Raw genomic sequence first — 23,795 nt, forward strand, 5'->3', positions numbered from 1 at the left:
GGATATCGAGGTCCTGGAGCAGGTCCAAAGGAGGCAACTGGGCTGGTGAAGCGACTCGAGCACAGATCCTATGAAGAGAGGCTGAGGGAGCTGGGGGTGTTGAGGCTGGAGAAGAGGAGGCTCAGGGGAGACCTCATCACTCTCTCCAACTCCCTGAAAGGAGGTTGGAGCCAGGGGGGGGGTTGGGCTCTTTTCCCAGGCAACTCTCAGCAAGACAAGAGGGCAGGGTCTCAAGTTGTGCCAGGGGAGGTTTAGGTTGGAGATTCGAAAGAATTTCTTTCTGGAGAGGGTGATCAGACATTGGAATGGGCTGCCCAGGGAAGTAGTGGATTCTCCGTGTCTGGAGATATTTCAAAAGAGACTGGATGTGGCACTCAGTGCCATGGGCTGGGAACTGCAATGGTAGTGGATCAAGGGTTGGACTTGATGATCTCTGAGGTCCCTTCCAACCCAACCAATTCTATGATTCTATGAAGTGCCATGGGCATCCCCCTGCTCCTGCTGAACAGCTCCATCAGGAGGTGGAGGGGTAAGGATCACCTTACCCCTAAGAAGTGAAACTTTTGAGTGAGAAGCAGAACAAATTTTCCCATCTGTTTAGTTCTCAAGTCTTTCTGTTCTGGCTCCATAAAAACTTAATTCTCAATCTAGGAGCAGTGCTGACATGGTTCTAAAGAGCATCAGGATAAAGGTGTGATCTCAAAAGGCTGATTCCCATTACAGAAAGCTCATAAGAATTTCATAAAGAAATTCATAAAAGAAATTCTTGCACATATAGGGGATACAGACAGGAATGCAGACTGGGCAGGTACCCCAATAGAATAAAGATGTTCTACCAAAGATGTTTCCAGTAACTCAATTTTTTGTCAGAATAAAGAAAATAAACCAGTATCAGCACTGATAAAAAACAACGGAAGAATGTTTTGGCACTTTGCCAAATCATTTTTTCTTAATGAAATATTTCTAGTTTTGTAAAGAACACCCTCTATCTTGATGTCAGAACCCACTGCTTTAACTCCACTAGTTTCTCTAAAGTAAGCCATGCTTTTGTCTCAAGGTATTTCCCAAATTTCAGTACAAAGTTCTACACAGAAAACAGATTTTCTAAAGCAGAGAAAAGGAAGGGATGAGCAAAAAGGATGGCCCTGTAATGAGCAAGGCAGCACTTGATACATGGCACAGCTTGCTGCCAAAATTCCCATGCAGAACAGACAGTACACAGAGTCTTAAGAACTCCTCCTAATTTACCATTTCTTCTCTGCAGATCTCTCCTGAAGCTGAAAAAGTAAAGCCAGCACCACCACCATCAGCAACTCCAATTCTTAACCTTGCTGGAATCACAAAACTAATGGCTTGGCTCATGAGAACATAATTTCTCAAGTTCCACACAAGATTTGCAAAAGCTTGGCACCAACTTCATCCTGAATTATTTGATTCTTACTAAATTAAGGGAGAGAAATCCAGTACTGAAGTTAAATCCTTTATCTTGGCATGCTCTAGGAGGGAGCACAGCACAGCAACTACTCCTCATGGCTACCAGTGATTTCTTAAACCTATGGACAAGGAAGGAATTCTGCACTCACCCTCCTGCTTCCACAAATCCTATCAGCCCGAGTCAGGCAGATGTAACAAAAAATATCAACACAAAAGCTAAAAACAACCTTTTTGTGGAGCTTTCTGCTGACTGAAATAGAAACAAAAGATAAGTCTGCTTTAAAGCCCAAGGCCCAATACCTGTGAGAATTTTTGGGGTTTTTTAATACATATACAAATACACATATAGGACTACACATACAGATGCACTTTGTTTTTCTCTACAAATATACAGGCTGCTGCCACTGTGGGTACTGACTGGCTACAAACCTCACTGATGCTGAAAAAAACCAATCTACTTCCCCAAAAGCTGGAAACAGCTGTCTGCATGGATATTTTTGGACTGCTACCAAGATTTTAGATGTGACAGACTATTCTCTACAGCTCTGAAATATGTTACAGTAGTGTACTGAAGATCAATTGATTTAGTAACCCTAGAGAGAACAAGTCTGTGAGATTTCAGACAAATATGAAGATATATGACACTTTTCCATCCTATTTTTATAAGCAACATCAGTACATCTGATGTGCTGAAGTATTCTAAAAATCCAAATGATGAACTGACGTTTGCTCATTAGCTGTATGGCACATTAATTGGAGTAACTGCAAAAAACCTCAGCCTATTTGCTAAGCTTCAAACTCTAAAACTTACAAAAAAGATGCTACAAAAGATTCAAAGAGCAGAACTTGGGGTATATGATTAAACACATTTGTAAGTGAAGAAGCACCAAGGGCAGAGTTGGCGTAGGTCATGGATGGCACTGCAGCACCTCAACACCTTCTTACTGTGCACCCAGAAAAGCAAGTCCAGTCCTGTCACACTGAAAGCTGCAGCAAAATTCCAAACTTTTCTGAAGCTCTGATCTATGCTACCATTCATTTGATGGCAACCATATGCATGCTTCTGCATCACACAACCAAGTGTCAATTTTATTAATGTACTTTAAATGAGTTCCTGATACAATCTCCACAGCAGGATGGAATTCAAGAGAGGAAAACTGGTCTTCTAAGCTGAAAAACTGAAACCAGTTGTTTGGAGAGTGCCACTAACTTTATCCATATGCTCTTTAACTCTTCAAAATTTACATCTCCACATTAAACACGCAGGACCAGATTTCAAACTGCATTAAAAAAGCTTCCTGTGAAACCAGAGTTAAACTTATATTGTTTCTTTCATTCTCCTTAACCTTTTTTTGCTCAAGCATTTTTATTAGAGAGTAGCGAAACTCACACTGCATGTGAAAATAAAAACACAAACCAACCAAGATACCCAACAGGGACTGCCCTTGTCCACCTACCCACTGGTTTTGCAATTAAGCTTGTGGCTGAATAAAAATTTATCCATTTGTTTCACACATTAATTAAACCACTCAGGGGAATTAAATGTTCTTCTGCATGCAGTCTTCCAAGTTACACCAGCACTGGAGCCATCAGGAAGAGCATTTTTGACAGGGCCATGGTCTTCAGCATTACCAGCCTTATTGCTTCACACTTCCCATATAAGCCTAGAACTAACTTAAAAATAGAACAATCAGTCCTCTTCTGCCTGAATAGGTTACCCCATAACAGGTTTGTTATTGAATCTATAATTTCTGGGTCATTCTATTTCAAGACTGAAGAAAGCTATCTATTTTAATAAACAAAAAAACAGCTGCCACATGTATTTCCTTTCACTGTCACCCATTCATAACCAACTGGTGGCTTTCATAGCCGTAAGAATGATTTAACTCCACCATACCCATAAAGCTAGAAAAACCCTAATGCTAAACGTAGACACATGGCAAGTGTCCAGACTCCCATTCTTATTTTCTTTCCTGTTTCAAAAAGGTTTAATACAGACCCATGGACACTTACTACAAAACATGGATCTTTGTTGAGCTTCCGAATACCTCCTCAGATTTTTGCCCGTGTTCTGATTAATTCTCCTCCTAGCAAGAGGAACACTCAGAGAGAAAAGGTGCCTGAAGAGGTTTTGTTTACTCAGAAGGGAAGGGAATAAATTGATGTTTAGGGACTCACTCATATTTTTACCTCTAAGCCAGCACAGCACCACCACCTCAGCTGGGAATTACTAAACCCTTACATTAAGGTGAGACGCTGATGAGACAAACGCTGGGGATTAGGGCTGCAGAGTTTATTAAAATATCTCAGGGCACGTTCCAGTAAGCATGACTGACATCAGTCCTTGTGTTGTGTCTTAGCTCTAGTTTCAGCTAACAAAGCTGGAAACAAGGAAAGCTTTATTTTACCAAGTTTCAGTTCACTTCCTGTCCCAGACTATTATGACCGCCCACACATTTTAACAAGTGCGTCACCACCAAAGTGACCAATTTTTAAATGAAGTGAAGCCCACACACAAGCCACAAAATGCTTTGCAACTTCATTTTCCATAGGATACATGATGTTTATTCTGGGGATTAAACGTCAAGTGTCTGTACCAGTTGTTCTTTGCACATGAAATATCTGAAAGCAACTAATTTCCCCCCCAGCTTCTCACCATGCTCATCATTCTGTCGCCCACTATTCCAACTGAAGTTTCCCAAGCTAAAGAATCCATCTTAAAAACTTGGGCCATCTGCAAGAAGAAAGCAGAAAACATGCCTAAAAGTTTTAAGTTAAATGTGGCAGTCTTTCAGTGGGCAAGGTGGAAAAACTACTTTGAGAAAAATGCAATCAAATCTGGAGTTCTTCTGTCAAGGATGAGACAACACAATTTGGATCCGTTTCTGCGTGCAGAGAAATAACAAAATCTGCATTCTTTGCACAAAGGCCTCTTCTGCACATTTTAATTCCCCATTCCCTCTTTGCAGTTAATTTTTCAACAGAGAAGTTACATTGTACAATATGTTTTACATGAATAATTAAAGACTCGAGTTAGTAGCATCAGAATCAGCTAAAGTACATATTAGAGACACTACAAATACATCACAATCTCTCACTGAGTGCTCACGATTGGGTTTGCTGAACACATGAGCAACTCCACAGCATTTTATATTCTCACTGCTGCACAGAGAGATTCAAGTAAGAGGAATCCAGCAGGGTGGCCTCCTCCTCTTAGGCAGATGGCTGTGCTGTTGGTTTTGTCTTTACATAACAGAATAAAACTCAAATGCTGGCCTGTCAGTACCAGTTGCCACTCTGGAGACTTTTTTCAAGTCAGATCAAAGGACCTCAAATGTGGATATCTCATATATTAGAGATAAAGAGATAGGTGTAAGTCTGTTTGTGATAATGTTAATTCATTTCTCTCATATTAAAAAGTTTGGCCTAAATGCATTGCATGTAGGGCCCAGTTCTCCAGGGTTGGGATTCAGTAGTTCTGCAACAGAACCTTCATTCAGGCCATGATCAATACACATAAAATTGCTGGAAGACATCTCTCTAACAAACTCATGTGATTTGTACACAAGTCTACCACTCTATTCCCTGCTCAATCTGTGTGCCTGAATAGAAAACCTATTACTACTTGTCAGCTTTAAACACAGGTTGGGAATATTCTAAAGTTACAGGAGATGTATTCCCAATCCAGAATCAGGTTTTTAAAAGCACAAAAATACTCAGGATGGCTGAGAAAACAACAGAGTAACTTTTAGCAACAGCTATGAGCACCCCTGGGATGAAAAACCCAGTCCAAAGCTACACCACAAGCCAACTGTGCCTTGTGAACACAAGAGCCCTAAGAGGAACACGTGCTCCCTGCATGAAAGGAGTGGAAGATGGCACAGACTGCCCCACAACACATGCTCAATACCCATTATCCTGCAATCAATAGTTCCTAGATAGACTAAAAATGCTTCAGGGTATAGATTAAATTCTTATGCTGTCCATAAAAATACATATATGTTAGAAAGAGAAATAAAAAATAAAAACAGTAGATGCATGGAGGTGTTAAGAAGATTCAAAATTAGTAAGACTTCTCCAGCAGGTTTATGAAACATTTTAATGGAACTAACAGGACAGCTTTTCCTCTCCTCCTAAAAAAACCCAACACTTTTACAAACAATATATTACAGACCACTTTATCACAAAAATCAAGATGAAAGCTTCTCAGCTGGATGAGCTGATCTACTGCTACAGGGAGCTGCTAGCCTAGAGATTTTTAACACACCAAAGCAAAATAGCAAGATTTACCCACAGAAAAGACCCAAGACTTAACTCATAGGGAATACTTAAATTAAAAAAGTAGAAAAGCACAATTTTGCAAGAGAGATACAGTGCAACACTCTGCTGTGCCATCAGTGTTTAAAACACAAAAGTTTAAAACCACCAGCATAAGAAATATTGAAGTTGATCAAACAGTACCAGAGTAATAAGATACAGAACTACCATAAAGAGAAGGATAAAGTATTTATTGGAGAAAAAAAATTAAATAAAAGGATAAGCATACTATTTCTGGATGATCTAACAATCTAATTAATTGTGAAAAAGCAAATTAAATGCTAAAATCAATACAAATCTTATTTTAATAAGGTGCTTAACCAGCAGAAGAGGTGACATTCATGTCTCTTTAAACAGTCTACATTTCTAAATGCTCTATTAGGGGAAACAAATACAAGCTCCTTAGATCTAGGATTCAAGGCCAGCAATCTACAACAGCTTCCAGGAGTGCTGACAAAGGGGGACCTGCATGCCTCATTAACAGCTTAATCTAACCATAAGGTTAGATTATTTCCAGTATGACCACGATTGTCAAGGAGGAAAGGCAAAGCTTTCCCTGCAAAAAACACATTTCTTGAAAGATCACAAACAAATTGCTGGAAATGTTAACAACAAATACACCAACAACCTGCATTTTAGTGAGAGAAGGTAGCCAAGGAGAGCTGTAAATGAAAATGAAATAATAACTGCCTTCATTTAAAATAAAAATTCCAGTATTTATTAAATTGCACAACACGGCTATGAAGCTGCAGAGATTGAGATGCTTACCTGGGGAGGATAATTGCTTTCTGAAGACCATCTTGAGGACTGATCATTTGGTTTATCCACCAAGATATTCCTAAAAAAAAAAAAATGAAAAGCCAGAAGAAACTTAAGTAACAGCTACATTGAATTTTCCATCTCCAGTAAGATCTGTCATCCGTGCAGATCAGTAAAATTCTCATGCAACTGCTTAAATCACTAGGCACAGACTAAGATTCTCCCCCTCTTTTATTATAAATTTTCTACCTTACTATTTTACAGAACCCATCAAAATACACCTGCAAGCCTTGTGGTTGTGAAATGGAGCTCCAAGTTGCAAAATAAAAAATTAAAAAAAAAAATCAGAACTTGTGAAGTAAACGTAAAACAGATGAATTTATGTAGGACCAAGTCAGCAATGAAGGGGGGAAAAATGGCCTTGTTCACCTCAACAGGGTAAAAACTTTCCTATCAGGTTAAAATGATGAGAAGTAAAACAGTCAGCAAGCCAAAAAAGTGTCCTTTACAAGACAGGAGATACTGGAACAAAGAATGAGCTGGTAACCTAAAGAGTTCCTGGAGTATGGAAGATGACTTTCTAACTTAATTTTATCAAGTAATTTTCATATGAGCTACAAAGCCTAAAATATCACACAAGAAAACAGAAGTTCAGCTCTTCAAACAGCAAAATTACATCCAAGTTGTATTTAGGTAATTAAATTCAGATGGGTTTTGATTTTTTTTTTTTTGTTGTTGTTAAAACAAAATAGAATTATCATGATAATCGTATGAAGGATCTGCCTTCCTATCTCCTGTAACCATGGGGTAAAGCTCTCCTCCCAGATAAGATTAAAAGCTAAAAGAAAAAACCAAAAAGTAAAATATATACAACCTATGGTGAGATGGTGATGCACCACCTGCTGGACAGGGCTTATGAGCTCTGCCACATCCAACTAATGAACTCACCAAGCTCATAAAACTTATGTAAAAAGAAGGAAGCTGTCATCAAAAGGCTTCTGCCATCTCCATCTGCTGTGTAGGAGGAAAAGAACACGAGCATCTGGATTACTACAAAAGACTGAGGGAAAAAGCACTCCCATAAAAGCTCAGAAGGGAAAGAGGTTAAGGCAGAGGTTGAGTGCTGAAGCCAAAAAAATCAGCTCAATCTTTCCACATTGGGCTGACCAAAATCACCATAGTGGCACCAGGATCCAAGCAGCCCCACGGGGCTCTGAGGAGACAGAAAGGAGCTAGACCAGGGTCACCCCTTAAAAAAGGTCCATTTTAGCAAGCTGGACTGGTGGCTGTCCATCTGTGGGCTTTACAAGCAACATGTTATGATTTTTTACCCAGCACAGTAACAAAACTCACATTCCCTCTCCCTTGAGCCAGTTTCCATCATAGCACAGCACTTATTAAGACAGCAGTGCCAGCACCAGCCCAAGCCTCAGCTGGTTTATTCCCCCATCCCTGCATGGGGACATGGAGTACCCTCCTGCTCCAAACCCCATCAGTACAGAGCTCTCAAGCTGTTGGTCTGTGTAATTAAACACCCAACTAAGACCATGGAGCTGGCAGCATGAAGAGGCTCAACTCCCAGAGAAAAACCTACCTCCTGTCTTTAATTACAACAGGGACAAAATGAACCAACCAAACCAAAGGGGAGAATTTGGGAACTGATGAGACACAGACTTCTAAACCGAGTTGCCAGTCTCAGAGCTAAGTCACCACTAGGAAACAAAACACATTTGTTTTGAGGAGAATCATACCCTGGAACATCCCCTATACCATGGCACAGGCAAGGTTAAAGGGTATTTAGAATTTTTTTTAATACCTTTTAATATCTGGAGAGAGAAAAAAAAAGCTAAACTTGAAGAAGATAACATATTAAATACTTAAAGGATATTAAGGCAGATAAAACCAAATAACACTGTATGGCTTTCCTCCTTTAGGGAACTTTTTTCCTAACATGCAAGAATACAATTTACCCTAGATTTTATTTATGATGCTATTACATTTATTTAAACATTAGACAACAGGCCCTTCATAGGCTGAGCAACATTTGCACAAACTGGCACTGTTAACATAGCCAGATAATGCCCTGCTGCTAAGAGGCATTTTATAACTGGGACTGATCCCAAAGATTGTATTTTTAGAAGTAGATTTGTTTGTTTCTCCAGGTCAAAGATCAGTTTTCCACAACCCAAAGAGGACCTCAATCTAGACAAGATAAAAATCCTTCTGCCGAGACAGAGAAAAGAAGCAGGCAGCTCATACAAAATGATGGCTAAAAAGATATTTAAAATGTAAAGACAGCAGTGTCAATATTGTTCACATGTGTTTCAAAACACATGGGTTATTAGATAAAATTAAACAAACATTGAAAAAAGAAGTCCATATGCACCAAGTCAATTTATGATAATGGTTTAGGAAAATTTATGGGCTTGGAGGAATTCAAGCATTCCAGCAGTCATGAGACAGTAAGAAGCAATCAAATGTGTATCTTAATGACAAATGCCTTTTTCCATGTAGAGCCCTTTTTCTGGACATCACAACAATCGCACGCAGTACCAGGAGACAGGCTTTTCAAACAGGACAACTAGATAAAAATCTGAGAAACTTTAGATGTGAGAATTCCATTAACTTGATGACTTTCCATGTCATTTTCACAAGGCATTACAAAAGGTATTTGCAAGCCCTTGAGCTACCACAAGTACCAAACAGTTTTACGCAAGCTTTTTCTGTGAAAAAAAAAAATAAGCAACCTATTAAATGTGGTTTGAGACAACTCATAATCATAAACTGTAGATAGAAGATCCAGTCTAGCATAAATCAACAACGCTGCCAAGAGAGACCATTCCACCCACTCCTGCCTGATCCTCCCCCTCCCTACCCCAGCAGCTATAATAAAGATCAGCATAAATAACTTCTTTCGTCAGATCTGTTCTCCAATTCAGCTTACTACTAGTGCCAGCTAAAAAGGAGGAAAAAAAAATAAAAAAAGATGAGCAGCTGGATCTGGACAAGAGGTTCATACCAATTCCACTCTCCCATTGGCAAGTAACTACTTAAAAAAAAGTTTGGTACCTCAGCTGCTCTCCTATCCCACACTAAAAGCTAAGCAGAAGGAGATACTTTATTTGCACCACAAACAATAATGGACCCAGACACATCACTGGTGTGCCTTAAATTCATAACTTGCCTTCCTACGTGGCTATTAGCATCTAAACCTTTATTGTCAGCACTCCCATTGCTAAATAAGAGAAGTGGATTGTTCTGGATGCTTTGTGTAGAAAGCCCTCTTGGCAGAACAGAGTGGAAGTTTCTTTTTATTACCCATGCAGACACTGCCCTTGCAACTGCTGGAAGGAGATAATTTTTCCTTTTACCAACCCAGAAACCATCATATCCATTGTACCAACTGCTGCCTGAGCTCTGCTGGAATTACAGAGATCTCCCCACACTTGGTATCACCAGAGGACTCCTCTGTGCAAAAAGCTGTAGTTTTAGGATTTGTAATCACTAAGGGAGAGCTTTTCATTGCTTCAGGGTATGGAAGGGGGGGGAGGAATAAGATGACTTTGCAGAATATACTCCAAATTAGGTTCAAGGCTGCTATAATTTGCATCTAACCTAAATATTTCCATGAAGTTGCTATTAAAGAAATCCAGGACTTTAGGAACGAGTCCTTAAGAATAAACAAATCCAAAACACTAGCTTGGCTTGGCACATTCAAATCTCTCTCTTCAGAGAGCAGCTGTGCAGAAAAGGGCACACAGGAGGACTTGGAACTCAGACACAGCTCTTCCAGAAAACCACCGAGGTACCACGCCATTACACTGAAAAAAAAAATCCAGAGTGACTACAAAAACATCACTTGTCTCAAAAAACTGACAAAATACTTCCTCTGGGTTGTCATTATGATGATTTTTTTTCATTTTTTTTCCAACTCCCATCCCAAAACTGACTAGCAATACAGCCACTAGGATACATGGATTAATATTTCCACTTAGTTTTCTGTAAAGTGGACTTAGATGTGGCTGGCCAAGTATTTCAAACATGTGGAACCATGACACCAGCCAGGACAAAGCATTAACAGAGCTGCTCTTGCCCAGCCTAGACACTGGAATGTACACACAATATTAACTAAGAAAAACAGGGAGGGGGGAAAAAACCAACCCCTCCCCACCAAAAAAACCCTATTCCATGGATCGGGAAAGAACTAGAGAAATTTTTCTCCTTCAGCTCCCAGAAACTCCCTGCAACTAATGCTGATTCCAAACCATCTCTCTGCAATGTATAAAGTTCTCTACTTAATCTGTTAAAAACAAACAAAAAAAAAGCTTTCTAGATTTTGTTAGTTTCTTTCCTTTCTATTGGAAAAGTTTTCTAATAAAAAAGGCACAAGGACATAAAGACATGAGAATTTATTAGTTGAAAGACATCAAAACTTCCACAATTACTGCACGGTGTGCAGCTGCATTCAGGAAACCAATTTTGGGGGGGAGGTTGGGTATTTCTTTTTCATTTTGCATGTTTTAAAGCACAGGACTTTGTTACCCCACTGTTAAGAAAGTACAGGAGGATTTCTTCTGTAGTGAACCAATGTTTGAGTTAAACAACTACACAAGTGTCTACAGTATATTTTAAATACTGTACTGTTGTGAGATTTGCCAACTTACTGCCTAAATTTGCTTCCATCTCCTCAGCAGCTGAGTTTCACACAAACATCCAGCATGTTATAAATTCACTTCCATCAAAAGTAAAATAGCTAAGCATACAAAATAATAGCATAACAGTACAGCATACAAAAAGAAACTGATTCATTTAAAAGTCACCTTGCAGAAATTCACCTACCAGATCACAGCTGACTATACTGGACAAGGAAACAGCTCTCTTAGCTCTCTAGTCTAGAAACAGTTCAATTTAGAAGAGTTTAATAGTTACATATTTCAATTAAAATCTTACTTTTTTAAGCTGCCTTGAATCAGTCCCAGCCCAATGATACACAAAAACCTTCATCAAAAAACAAACTGCTTCTTAAATAAGACAACTGCAGGCATTTCCAGTAAACTAAGTTTGAAAGTACTTTTTTTTAATTCCTCTACTTAGGACCACTCTATACACAGCATTTTTCATTCACCAGTGCTTCCTCCTGACACACCAGGAATTGAATGCTACCAGGAGTGACTTCAACAACAGCAGCAGAATGAATTCTCAGCAAGTTATCAGATAAATAACTTCTATTCCTGTGATACTCAACAACCCTAAATCACAGATTAAACTTATGACTGTATCACACCAAATCCTTAGTGGCAAGAGCTTCCAGTTCCAGGTTGGTAATATCAGTATTAACACAGCAGAAAAAGAAATTGGAAAAAAACCAAAATACAGTCAGGCTTATTCGTGTATGCTGGTAACCACAGTAACTTCACATTGCAGATGATTACCAGCCTAATTGTCCCAATGTTTAGGGATTACAGTTTAGATGCAATTTAACTGGTAAATGATGCTGAACCTTTAATATCAAGGTTTGTTCTCTCCCTGCACTTGCTGTACTTTTAAGAATTGTTAGATTGCTAAAAAAAATCATGTGGAAAGCAAGGCACTTAAAATGCTGATGAAATCAGCAGTTCTGAAGACTACTCACCTAATCATCTTGGTGAAACAACATTAGCAAATAAGATTATCTGGAATCATTCCTTTTGCCCAATTCTTTTCACACTCTGTGTTCATTTGCACATGTCTAAGCCCCAAGGATAATTGAAATCCAGATTTTTAAATGATTCACAAAGTGCTAACACAAGGATGCATGCAGCCCAGCCTAGGTGAGGCTCCAGGAGATTCCCCAAAGAGAAATAAATCCCTGGTTTGATAAAAAGGCCAAGAACAGCACTAATTCTACTCTTCATCATTCAAAGAAGATGACAAAGGTATTAAATTCTTCATCTGAATTTGTCAATAAATAAAATATTGTTGTGAAATTTGCCAGAGTTTAAGACACCACGAGCTGTGGCCACTTCACAACAAAATCCCATTTTCATTTTTAAAAACCTGTCATACCTTGCTGGGAACAGAGTTTAGGCAGTGTGTGGGCACATGGATTTCTACCATCAGCAATCACCAGAAAAGCCACTGAACTTAAAGACTCCTCAAATCTTCCACAGTACTGCTAGTGTAGAACACTTCAGTACTGCCTTACCCTCACTCTCATCTCTAAAATAATTTTCTTGGAAAGGGACTGGTGCTCTACAAGAAGATTAGAGGAAAACAGTGCCTAGCACACACGTATCTAAAGCCTCTGTGCTGCATTTTGGAAGCATCACAAAGGTGGTGGAGCATTTTTGTTTGACTAATGCACACATGGAAAAAATTTACAAAGGCCAGGAAGCAGATTTAAGTCTTCCACAATTTCACAGCATTGCAAAAATGCTCTGACATGCCACAGTGTTAGTAATATTGTCTGGAAATCCATGAAAACAGACTAAGTAATGACATGAAAAGAGATAAATTCCTAATGTAAGCTATAAACACATCTTTTAATATTCATTAGCAATGTAACTTCACGCTTAGTAAAAAGTTCACCCAAAAAACTGATGCCTGTAAAATAATTCAAAGCAGATTAAGTTCAAAAGAACAGATCAAAGCCCTCTTGTGTCAAAACTATACCAGACATGGAGCTTCTTCACAAAAAAATTCTCCAAAAAAATGCCTCCTGGTTGTAGGTGGGACAACCTTCGTTGTATTAGCTTTCCTTTGAAAACTAAGGTTCTCTCACTAACAGCTCTACTCAGGAAAGCCAGAAGACAAAACACTGACCTGGGAAAAAAAAGAAATATCCACCTGTCATTATATACTGGGTATTTTGGCAATTGTGTTACAAGTCAGAAATATCTGCCCCCAGGGCTACATTAGGGAATAATTCCTTATTTTGAAGCAATATAAATTATTCCTGCTGAAGGATGCACCAGTTCCCAGGTCAGCATTATTTTCACATTTGATAGTTTCCAAACCCTGGACCAGAAAGTAGGGAGTTTAGGAGACCAAATGTGAAAGCTAGAAACAGCACAGCATCAGGAAAGAGGAGGGTGGGAAGTCCTTCAGCAACTCCTTACTCACAGGGCCATCGACCTGATCTAAATTTTTTCTTCTATTTTAACACTGTCTTAAGAGCACCTCTTTGCTACCCCAGCTAACACATCTTCAGATGCAGACTAGACTAGTGAATTATTATTTAAATATTGTATTTAAATAGTCAAATATTTAAATGACTCTTACCATAAGAGCCAAATGCTGCTTCAAGTATGTACCTACAGAAAAGCATTCAAGAAAAATACAGGTAATATACTCAGCAGAGTTTCAGTGATTTTCAGGCACTTTCCCAGAGCTTGAGTGACATTATGAACCCAGCAGTCAGACGGGTGAGAAAATGCAGAGAGGATTGAGGAAAATGCCACCAAAGTCAAAATTATCTGTGTGCAATTTTTCTCCATTATCAATCATGTCACTTTCCAGGAACTGCAGAACACACCAGAGAAAGAGCAAGTGCTATTAACCAGTTTGCTTCTGCACTTTAAATTCAGACATGCAGGTTGCTATCCTTGGCTTAAATATATGGTTGTGCTCCCTGATTTAAGCTGAACCAGGAAATAATTTCTCAAAGATTCTGTATCCTGAGTTTCAAGTGATGACTAAAACAGCATGACCTAAGGCAACAAACCACTCTGCATCTTCAGCATTCCCCACCCTTCCAGCAACATATATTATTTAATTTAAATATAGCTGAACTTACAGTCCATCATTCCTACAAAATTCAACAGGCTGCAGTCAAAAAAAAATTAAAAAATAATTTAAAAAAAAGGTAAAATTAGTTTTAGAAGTTTACATTAACATGAAATTTAAGGAAGTTGTCAAGCACTGTCTAGGTTTGGAAGTTTGGAAGATGTTGACATCTGAACTGACTGAATCAATGCTGCACACTTAACCTCAACAGAAAAATCATGATCACATCATAAAATCAATGGTGGCAATATAAACCTCCTAACAGTGCATTCTAACAGCAATCTGCTAACAAAGATGACCATGCAGAATAAGAAACTATAACCATTGCCATGAAAAAAAAGATAATCACCCAGACTGTAGATGCTGTCTAAGCAATAACAACAGTTATCCCAGAGAAAACACTCTCTGCTTGAAATAGTGTTTTAGTCTCTAAACAAGTAATTAATAATCAGGAACTAGAAAACCTTTATTAAGCTTGCAGATTATAAAGCCACATACAGAACAAATGATCCATAATCTCATGATGTTAACACCTCCTAGGAAATTTTACATTCTTAATGGTCACCAAAAATACCATCCCAAAAAAAGGATGAACATTGGAGTAATACAGGTTCTGCAAGGTTAGTCACAGCAGGGAAGTAGAGCAATGAGCATTTCACCTTCATCCTTCTGCCAGTGAATAAAACTCTGTCTCCTCTCCTAAATAATGGCTATATTCTAAGTGAAGCTTGAAGAAATTTCTTCTCATGCTACAGCATTTCTGCTTTTACCTGGGAAGCAGGAGCTATCAGACTTCTGATGCTAATTTCAGGAATGAGCTTACCTCCCTCTGACCTTTTTCTTTCTCACCACTTCACCTTATCTGACACTAGAGAAGTATTCAATCTATATATAAGCAACTGTATTTCCAGCAGAAACACTTTGCTTTTTAAGTATTGAATTTCAGAGCTCGGAGAAAAATCTTAGGCTACAGAAGCAATCTAAACAAAGGGGAAAATGCCTGTCAGAATGTCAGGTTTTCTAGAAACATCCAGAAAATCCTTACAAACAAGTGGAGGAAAAAAAAAAATATGTTCTACTGGGCACTGAAAAGGACAAGAAGCAGAACTGAGGACATTTCTATACACAGGATTCACCAGAGGGGAACAGAGTTGGTCAACTCGCTTCATTAGCCAGTGTTTGCATTCCCAGCTCATCTTAGTAAATGTTGAAAGTATTGATCAGTGTTGCAAAGACATCACAAGCGGATAATTACAGCCAGCCAGCAGGGCTGCCTGTTTGTCTTCCCATACCTAAAGGCAAAGAACAAGGAAAGTGAATTGACTACATTAAAGTATTCAAGTAAAGCTATAAATGATGACATTTTAAGTTGGGGGGGGGGGAAAGTATATTTGTGCTTACATGGGCAAAAAACAAAACACCCAAGGCCACAGTTCTACAACTAGAATGGAAATCATCACTGGTACAAAGCTGAAGTTATTTAAGAAACCATGAGACATAAGCAGTAGCCCTAAAACTTCTGGAGTGTGGATGATGAGCACAGTTCACACTGCCAGAAAAGCTCCAAGGCACTCAGGTCTGGTTTGGTAGCATTAAGCTGCTGAGAACTCAGCAGAAGGTATCTTCACCTTGTCAAGGAAACAGAGCATACCAGAAAACAGAGAAAGAACCTTTCCCTTATGACTTAACTCTAACATGAGATTGTTCAAGACCCGGATGTAGCTACAAGATTTATGAACCTCAAAGGTACAGATCTGAAACACCCATTTCACATGGTAGAAGAAACTGAAAATCCCATTTCACTAGCCACAAATACTTGTCTTTTCCTGTGACAGAAATCTCATAGAACAGGGCAGCTGGAATTCAGGTTATTCTCTGGCTTATTTTATTAATATTTTTATATCTTTGTGGACTCTATGCTAAAAATTTTGTTACACATGTGCTCAGCACCTTCTTGCTAAAGCTTTGCAATAAGATTTGGAAACACAGGAGAGCACATCTCTGCTTCAGAGTAAGCACAATACAGCAAAACAGTTGTTAAACCAGGCAGGAACCAGGCAGAGTCTCATCCCCTACTAAAAAGAAAAAAAAATATATATATAAATATTGCATTCTCTCTTTGAAAGGCTACAAGTCACTCATGATTTACCAAAGCATCTTTCACTTGATTTACTTCCCCTAGTTTGATGGGATGACAGAATCCCAACCAAAACACACATATTTAAACTCTATGGCACCAAAGAGCTGGAGCTTTCTCTGTTCCAGTATGACTTCTGAAAAGGAGTCAGCAGAGCCATCCAGCCTTCAGCATTTGATGCAGCACCACATAAAACAAACTGGACAAGGCTGGAATTACCAGAATAAGTCCACAGTGAAACAGACAAAAGTGGGTTGCAGGGAAAAAGTGACTACCAGTTCAGAGGAGGTTGCTAGTGGCATTTAATTATAAGCTACGAAGCCAATGTTATTTTATATTCTTAATAGTGAGTTTAGCACAAGAAAGACTTGAACAAAATACCAATAAAAATCTCCAAGTCAAATCTAGGAAAGAGAGTGAGCTCCTTCTAGAGATACCATACAGGAAAACCTGGATGACTCTACAAATCTGAGCAATAGAAACAGGGTGAAACTTCACCACAAAGCTACAAGACTCACAGAACACTAAAAAGCTCTTGTCAGTCTCTCAAGTGGGATGTCAGCCATATAAAAGAGACTGAAGGACCTGAGTGCATTAGTCAACTATCAGCATCATCAGTCCCAAGTCTAATGCAACCACTAGAAACCATGCTCCTAGTAATTTAGAGTTGGGCAATAGAAAAGGGTACATGACTGCCACTGCACAGCACACAGTACTTCACCTCTTATTCACCTTAGCAGGCAGTTCAAACTGGAGCAAGTAAAAAAAGGAGCAATTAAAAAAAATCAGGATATGAAGTGCTTCTCTCAGAATGCAGAGGAATAGCTTTTGGTTCTCCTTCTTAGCAAAAAAACCTAAGTTTGAATGAGGATTACATTACCTTGTCTAAATAGTTTATTGCCTCCTAGTCCAAAAAAAATAGAAGTGAGCTCATTGCTTTCTGCAGGACAGAAGAGAGAGGAATAAATCTCCTTCAGCTTGTGTCAAAGGACACCAGGAGTCATTTTGTGTGGGAAGTGACAGTGGTAGGGAAATCCCTAGGCCAGTGCCTTATAGGACCACCAGGGAGCACTCCCACAGGTGGCTCTGATCCTCAGGAAAGGACCCAGGGAGAGGGAAGGGATCAGATGGAGGAGTCTCAGGTGATAACACAACACACTGGACAAGCTGAATCCTCTCAACACACTCTTGCCTCCACACAGGCAGAGTGTCCCTGGAAACACCAGATGTTTCAAGAACAAATCTCCTCTTGGATCAATTTTCTTCCCAAAGGCACAACCTCCCCCACAACACAGACTGAACTAGACTATTACTAGACCAACTCTTTCACTTCTACCCACAGAGCTTTTTAAATAAATACCCAAGTCAGCCTTCCTGCTGGTAGCTACAAGCCAACAGAAGACAACTCCAGCAGTTTTAAAAACAGTAGAACTATTTTTTGGCAGACTCAAGAAGGACAATCTGCATTTCAAGTTTGGAAAGATCCTTGCAAACTTGCAAGTAGCTGCAGAAATTAGAAAAACAGCCAGAAACTGGATCCCACACCAATGAATTCCATAGTACCCCCATCAAACACAACAGGAAAAGATGCTGGCATTCCCCAGAAAAGTATTCTATCACTGAAAGAAAACTGCTGTTCTTCCATAGACTACTAGTCCTAAACTAGAATTGACCAGAAAGGTCTTTGAAAAGCACTTTAAAAAAAAAATAATAATTATCAGGTGATTTTAGTGTTCTGAAAAGATTCAGTATCAGTCAAGCATCACACAAGCAGATGTAATGTAAATTACCAGACATCTAATTGCTTCCCCAGATAGCAGTGCTGAAAGTTTTATTTTTCATAACTTTGTTTTACATTTAAGACCACATGACTGCTTAAGTGTGTTTAAGTCATTCTCAGCTGACAAAGAAAAAGGATTATCTACTCTGTTCCTCTTCCACAAGCACTCTGCTTTCAATACCACAGCTCCCAACAAGAAGCAACATTATTTATTTAGTATATCCTGACATACAACAGGGCAGAATTCCTCTTCTTCAAGGTTAAAGAGGTCTCTCCCCAGTTAGACCAGCAAACTAAACTCATTTAAACTACAGGATAACCAGAATTCCCAATAACATTGCAGAACAACATTGTTCTTTGCACATATTAAATACTAACTCAACTTTTAGCTCTGAATGTTCATCCCTCCGTATGCTACGTTCCAGGTTTTCCACCTTCATCCCAAAAAAACCCCACCTTCCCACGTGTTTCTTTATAAATTTCCTCCTTTAGAGAATTAAATCATGGGGCAAAGCCCCAGCTCCCCCCTTTTCATTTCAAAACATAATCAAGCTCTCTCCCAGAACACAGGAATCAAAAGTTAACCAACAGGAAGTAAAAACCAAAACTTCCCCAGAGGACATAACACAAGCATCCCTCAGACCAAGGTCAGCAAGCCAGAGAGCAGCCCCATTATTGAACACCACTTAAAAGATGTTAAAAGTTGGTTTTACTGATGATAAGCACATTAAACAACATCTTAAAAACCAGCCAAACACAAGGCCGTGCATCTGTAAAACACCAGACCTGCTATAAGAAACAGAATTGTATCACAGGAGGCAATGACATTAAGGACTTCGGGCAGCAGTGCAGATACCACCTGAACAAACATTAATTCCTGACATGAGTTCATAGTGAAAAAGGACTAATAGGAACCTTGGAAAGCAATATTTGGGAGAAATATGGTATTGTCTTTTCATATTGCATCAGAGAGAGGAATGATGGACTCCCACCCTTCTAATTCTGTAACCTACACTTTATGAAAGACAGAAACGCTGCTAGAAATAACTACAAACATGATCACAGACCTGAAAGAAACACCTTAAAATCAAGGCTTTTTAACAAAAGGTAAAGGGATTAGACCTGAAACACCTCAAAATCAAGTCCTTTTAACAAAGAAAAAGATAAAGGGATTACTTAATTATCACCAGAGATTATAATTTAGAGAAGGATCCAGTTCTTTTTAATACCTAACAAAATAAATGTACAGAGGACAACTAGGACCTTGGTCAGAAATTTAAGTTTCACTGCATTTTGGATAGTGGAGTTAATTCATGCTATTAATAATTAACAAATAAGGCAACCCTTATTGCTTGTTGAGAGTGGCTAATTTAGAGCTGTTTCAATCAGAGGTTATTAAATTCAGCACAATCAATGATTAGGTTTTCTACAGCTGATAACAACTAAGGTGTCTAAGTCCTGTACTCCTAAGGATCCCCCTGACATCAAGCACCAAAACTTAGGACAAAACTATCAACAGCACAGCTAGACCATGTTAAGAGTCACTTCAAGTTTTTATTTCAATAACTAGAGGAATTTAAGAGGCTGTAGCTCGACTGCCACACAGCAGAGTCTCCCACTCAGGACAGGTCCATATTTGTAGGGTCTTCTGCCAAACCCCAAATTTCCAAGCCACACAAGAAGGGAGGGCAGCTCTGCAAGCCTACAGCATTCCAGACCTCAGGGGTAGGAGGGGAAGGCTGGCTGCCAAAAAACACCCTGGAATGAAAGTTTACTTATCCTTCTCTCTACTTCACCCAGTGACCAGCATCCCCCACGAACTTTTTTCCCCTCAAACTTGGGGCCAACTTCTCCTTGAGTGCATCCCCTCCTTGTCTATACCTGGAGATCACTCCACACAAATCACTCCCCAAATCTGTTCATCAACCACTCCCCCAAACACACCCCAGCCCCCCCAGTGCTAATGCTAAACCTCCTCCCCTAACACCATCCCAGATCTGATCAACCCCCCCAGACCCCAAAATCCTGCTGATCATCCCCTCCTATACACACAGCCTTTCCAAAATCTTTCCCTACAGACCCTCTCTCACAAACAGAGCCCCCCAAATGTGTTAACCACTCCCTTCCCCCCCAAAAGCCCCCTATGTCCTGCAGAACACCCCCTCCCACACACATCACCCCCCAAAAAATCTACCTGTCCAGCTCAGCTCCCACAGCCCTCCCAAATCCCACTGATCAACCTCTCCCACACAGCTCCTCAAACCCTGCTGACCACCCTCTGACACACAGACCCTCTCAAAACCCAGCTGTACAGACCCTACCCTAAACACAGCCCCCCCCCAATTCCCCCTAAATTGACCTCTTCAGCCATACAAGGCACCCCTAAATCCCACTGACCACCCCCTCCCCTACAGACAGCTCCCCCAAGCCCCTCTGTATAAACTTTCCCACACACACAGCCCCCCAAACCCCTCAGTACAGACCTTTCCCTACACAGTCCCCCCAAACCCTGCTGACCACCCCTTCCCACACAGCCCCCCAAACCCCTCTGTACAAACCCTAACCCTACACACACCCCCAAATCCCTCAGTACAGACCTTTCCCACACACATCCCCCCCAAACTCTACTGACCATCCCTTCCCACACATCTCCCCCAAAATCCCTTGGTACAAACCCTTCCCCCACACACATATGCACCCCAAACATCTCTGTACAGACCTTTCCCACACACATCCCCCCCAAACCCTACTGACCATCCCTCCCCACACATCTCCCCCCAAATCCCTTGGTACAAACCCTTCCCCCACACACATATGCACCCCAAACCTCTCTGTACAGACCTTTCCCATACACATCCCCCCAAAAACTCTCTCTATAAACCCTTCCCCTACACATAGACCCCAAACCCCTCTGTACAGGTCTCTCCCCACACACAGCCCCCCCAAACCCTACTGACCATCCCTTCCCACACACAGCCCCCCCAAACCCCTCAGTACAGACCTCTCCATACACACAGCCCCCTAAACCCCTCTGTATAAACCTTCCCACACAGCCCCCCAAACCCCTCAGTACAGACCTTTCCCACACACATCCCCCCAAAACCTCTCTCTATAAACCTTTCCCCTACACACAGACCTCAAACCCCTCTGTACAGGTCTCTCCCCACACACAGCCCCCCCCAAACCCTACTGACCATCCCTTCCCACACACAGCCCCCCCAAACCCCTCAGTACAGACCTCTCCATACACACAGCCCCCTAAACCCCTCTGTATAAACCTTCCCACACAGCCCCCCAAACCCCTCAGTACAGACCTTTCCCACACACATCCCCCCAAAACCTCTCTCCATAAACCTTTCCCCTACAGACAGACCCCAAACCCCTCTGTACAGGTCTCTCCCCACACACAGCCCCCTCCAAACCCTACTGACCATCCCTTCCCACACACAGCCCCCCCCAAACCCCTCAGTACAGACCTTTCCCACACACATCCCCCCCAAACCCTACTGACCATCCCTTCCCACACAGCCCCCCCCAAACCCCTCAGTACAGACCTTTCCCACACATATCCCCCCAAACCTCTCTGCACAAACCCTTCCCCTACACTTAGCCCCCCAAAACCCTCTGTACAGATCTCTCCCCACACACATCTCCCCTAATCCCTCTGTACCCTTCCCTTGTACCCTTCCCCTTCACATATCCCCCCCAAACCCCTCAATACAAACCTCTCCCTAAACACATCCCCCCCAAACACCTCTCTACAAACCCTTTCCCCCCACACCCCCCTCACCACCCCTTCCCCCACACGCAACCACAGCTCACACCCCTCCCTCCCTCCTTCCTTCCTTCCCCACCGCTCTCCCCCTCTTCTAACGCGGTCTCTAACGCAGCCTCCCCTCACCAACCAAAGGCTCAAAGCCAGCCCGGGCCGCCCCTATCCCCTCCCCGGGCCCGCACTCCCTGAAGCGGCCGCCACCGCCGCTCCGCCCGCCGAGGCCTCCCCGCGCAGGCCTCGGGTAAGGGCCCGGAGCAGGCCCTATACCCCCCCCTCCCTTCCCCCGGTAACGCGGAGCGGCCGAAGCCGGAGGTGAAGCCGAGACTCACTCAGGCAGGTAGGTAGAGGAGAAGCTGCTCCAGCGGTGCAGGGTGTAGCCCAACACCCGACTCTCAGGACCCGCCGGCCCCGCCGCCGCCATCTTCTTGTGAGCAGCGGCAGCCGCGGCCCCGGCAGCGACCGCGGGGGGCGGGGCCTCCCCCTTAAAGGCGCCGAGGCCGTGAGGGGAGGGGAGGGGGCAGAGACCCCGGGGATGAATGAGGAAAAAGAGGAGGAAAAGGCAAAAGAGGAAGCGCTGTGGGGATGAGGTGGGTTGTGGGGTTGAGGGGGTTACCCCTGGGGCTGCTGTGGGGCTGAGAGGGGTGTCCCGTGGGGGTGCATTGGGCTGAGGGGGATTCCGTGTGGGGCTGAGGGGAATGCCCCACGGGGGTCTTCTGGGGTCTTGGGAATGCTTCGTGGAGCTGCTGTGGGGCTTGGGGGGGTGTCCCATGGGGCTGAGGTGGGTCAGGGGGCTCAGAACAGTGCACTATGGGGTTGCATTGGGCTGTGGAGTTGAGGGGCATTCCCTGTGGGGTTGAGGGGGATGCCCCACGGGGGGTCTTTCGGGGTCCTGGGAATGCTTCGTGGAGCTGCTGTAGGGCTCAGTGGGGTGTCCCATGAGGATGATGTGGGTTGTGGGGCTGAGAGGGGTGTTCTGTGGGGGTGCAGTGTGCTGTGGGGTTGAGGGGGATTCCCTGTGGGAGGTCTTTTGGGGTTCTGGGAGGTGCCTCATGGAGCTGCTGTGGGGCTTCGGGAGGTTGTGGGGCTCAGGACAACGCATTATGTGGCTGCATTGGGCTGTGGGGTTGAGGGACATTCCCTGTGGGGTTGAGGGGGATGCCCCACGGGGGCTCTTTCGGGGTCCTGGGAATGCTTCGTGGAGCTGCTGTAGGGCTCAGTGGGGTGTCCCATGAGGATGATGTGGGTTGTGGGGCTGAGAGGGGTGTTCTGTGGGGGTGCAGTGTGCTGTGGGGTTGAGGGGGATTCCCTGTGGGAGGTCTTTTGGGGTTCTGGGAGGTGCCTCATGGAGCTGCTGTGAGGCTTCGGGAGGTTGTGGGGCTCAGGACAACGCGTTATGTGGCTGCATTGGGCTGTGGGGTTGAGGGGCATTCCCTGTGGGGCTGAGGGGAATGCCCCACGGGGGTCTTCTGGGGTCTTGAGAATGCTTCGTGGAGCTGCTGCGGGGCTCAGTGGGGTGTCCCATGGGGCTGAGGTGGGTCAAGGAGCTGAGGGGGGTGCAGTATGGGTCTGCATTGGGCTGTGGGGTTGAGGGGGATTCCGTGTGGGGCTGAGTGGGATGCCCCACGGGGGTCTTCTGGGGTCTTGGGAATGCTTCGTGGAGCTGCTGTGGGGCTTGAGGGGGTGTCCCAAGGGGCTGAGGTGGGTCAGGGAGCTGAGGGGGGGTGGCTGCATTGGGCTGTGGGGTTGAGGGGGATTCCATGTGGGGCTGAGGGGGATGTCCCACGAGGGGTCTTTTGGGGTCTTGGGAATGCTTCGTGTAGCTGCTGTGG

General features: G+C 42.5%; 1 protein-coding gene across 1 annotated transcript in view; it reads right to left on the bottom strand.

Moving 5' to 3' along the window:
• MKLN1 (muskelin 1) overlaps positions 1-22,436 on the bottom strand; it is a 103,544-nt gene extending 81,108 nt beyond the window's left edge. Inside the window, exons 1-2 of the mRNA XM_030469472.1 lie at positions 22,296-22,436; positions 6,520-6,589 (exon numbers count right to left, since the gene is read on the bottom strand). Coding sequence (XP_030325332.1) covers positions 6,520-6,589; positions 22,296-22,387 — 162 coding nt within the window. The 5' untranslated portion in view covers positions 22,388-22,436. The remainder of the gene's footprint in view (positions 1-6,519; positions 6,590-22,295) is intronic.
• Positions 22,437-23,795: the final 1,359 nt, after the last annotated feature.

The sequence above is a fragment of the Calypte anna genome, chromosome 1, assembly GCF_003957555.1.
Source record: "Calypte anna isolate BGI_N300 chromosome 1, bCalAnn1_v1.p, whole genome shotgun sequence".
Lineage (NCBI taxonomy): Eukaryota > Metazoa > Chordata > Aves > Apodiformes > Trochilidae > Calypte > Calypte anna.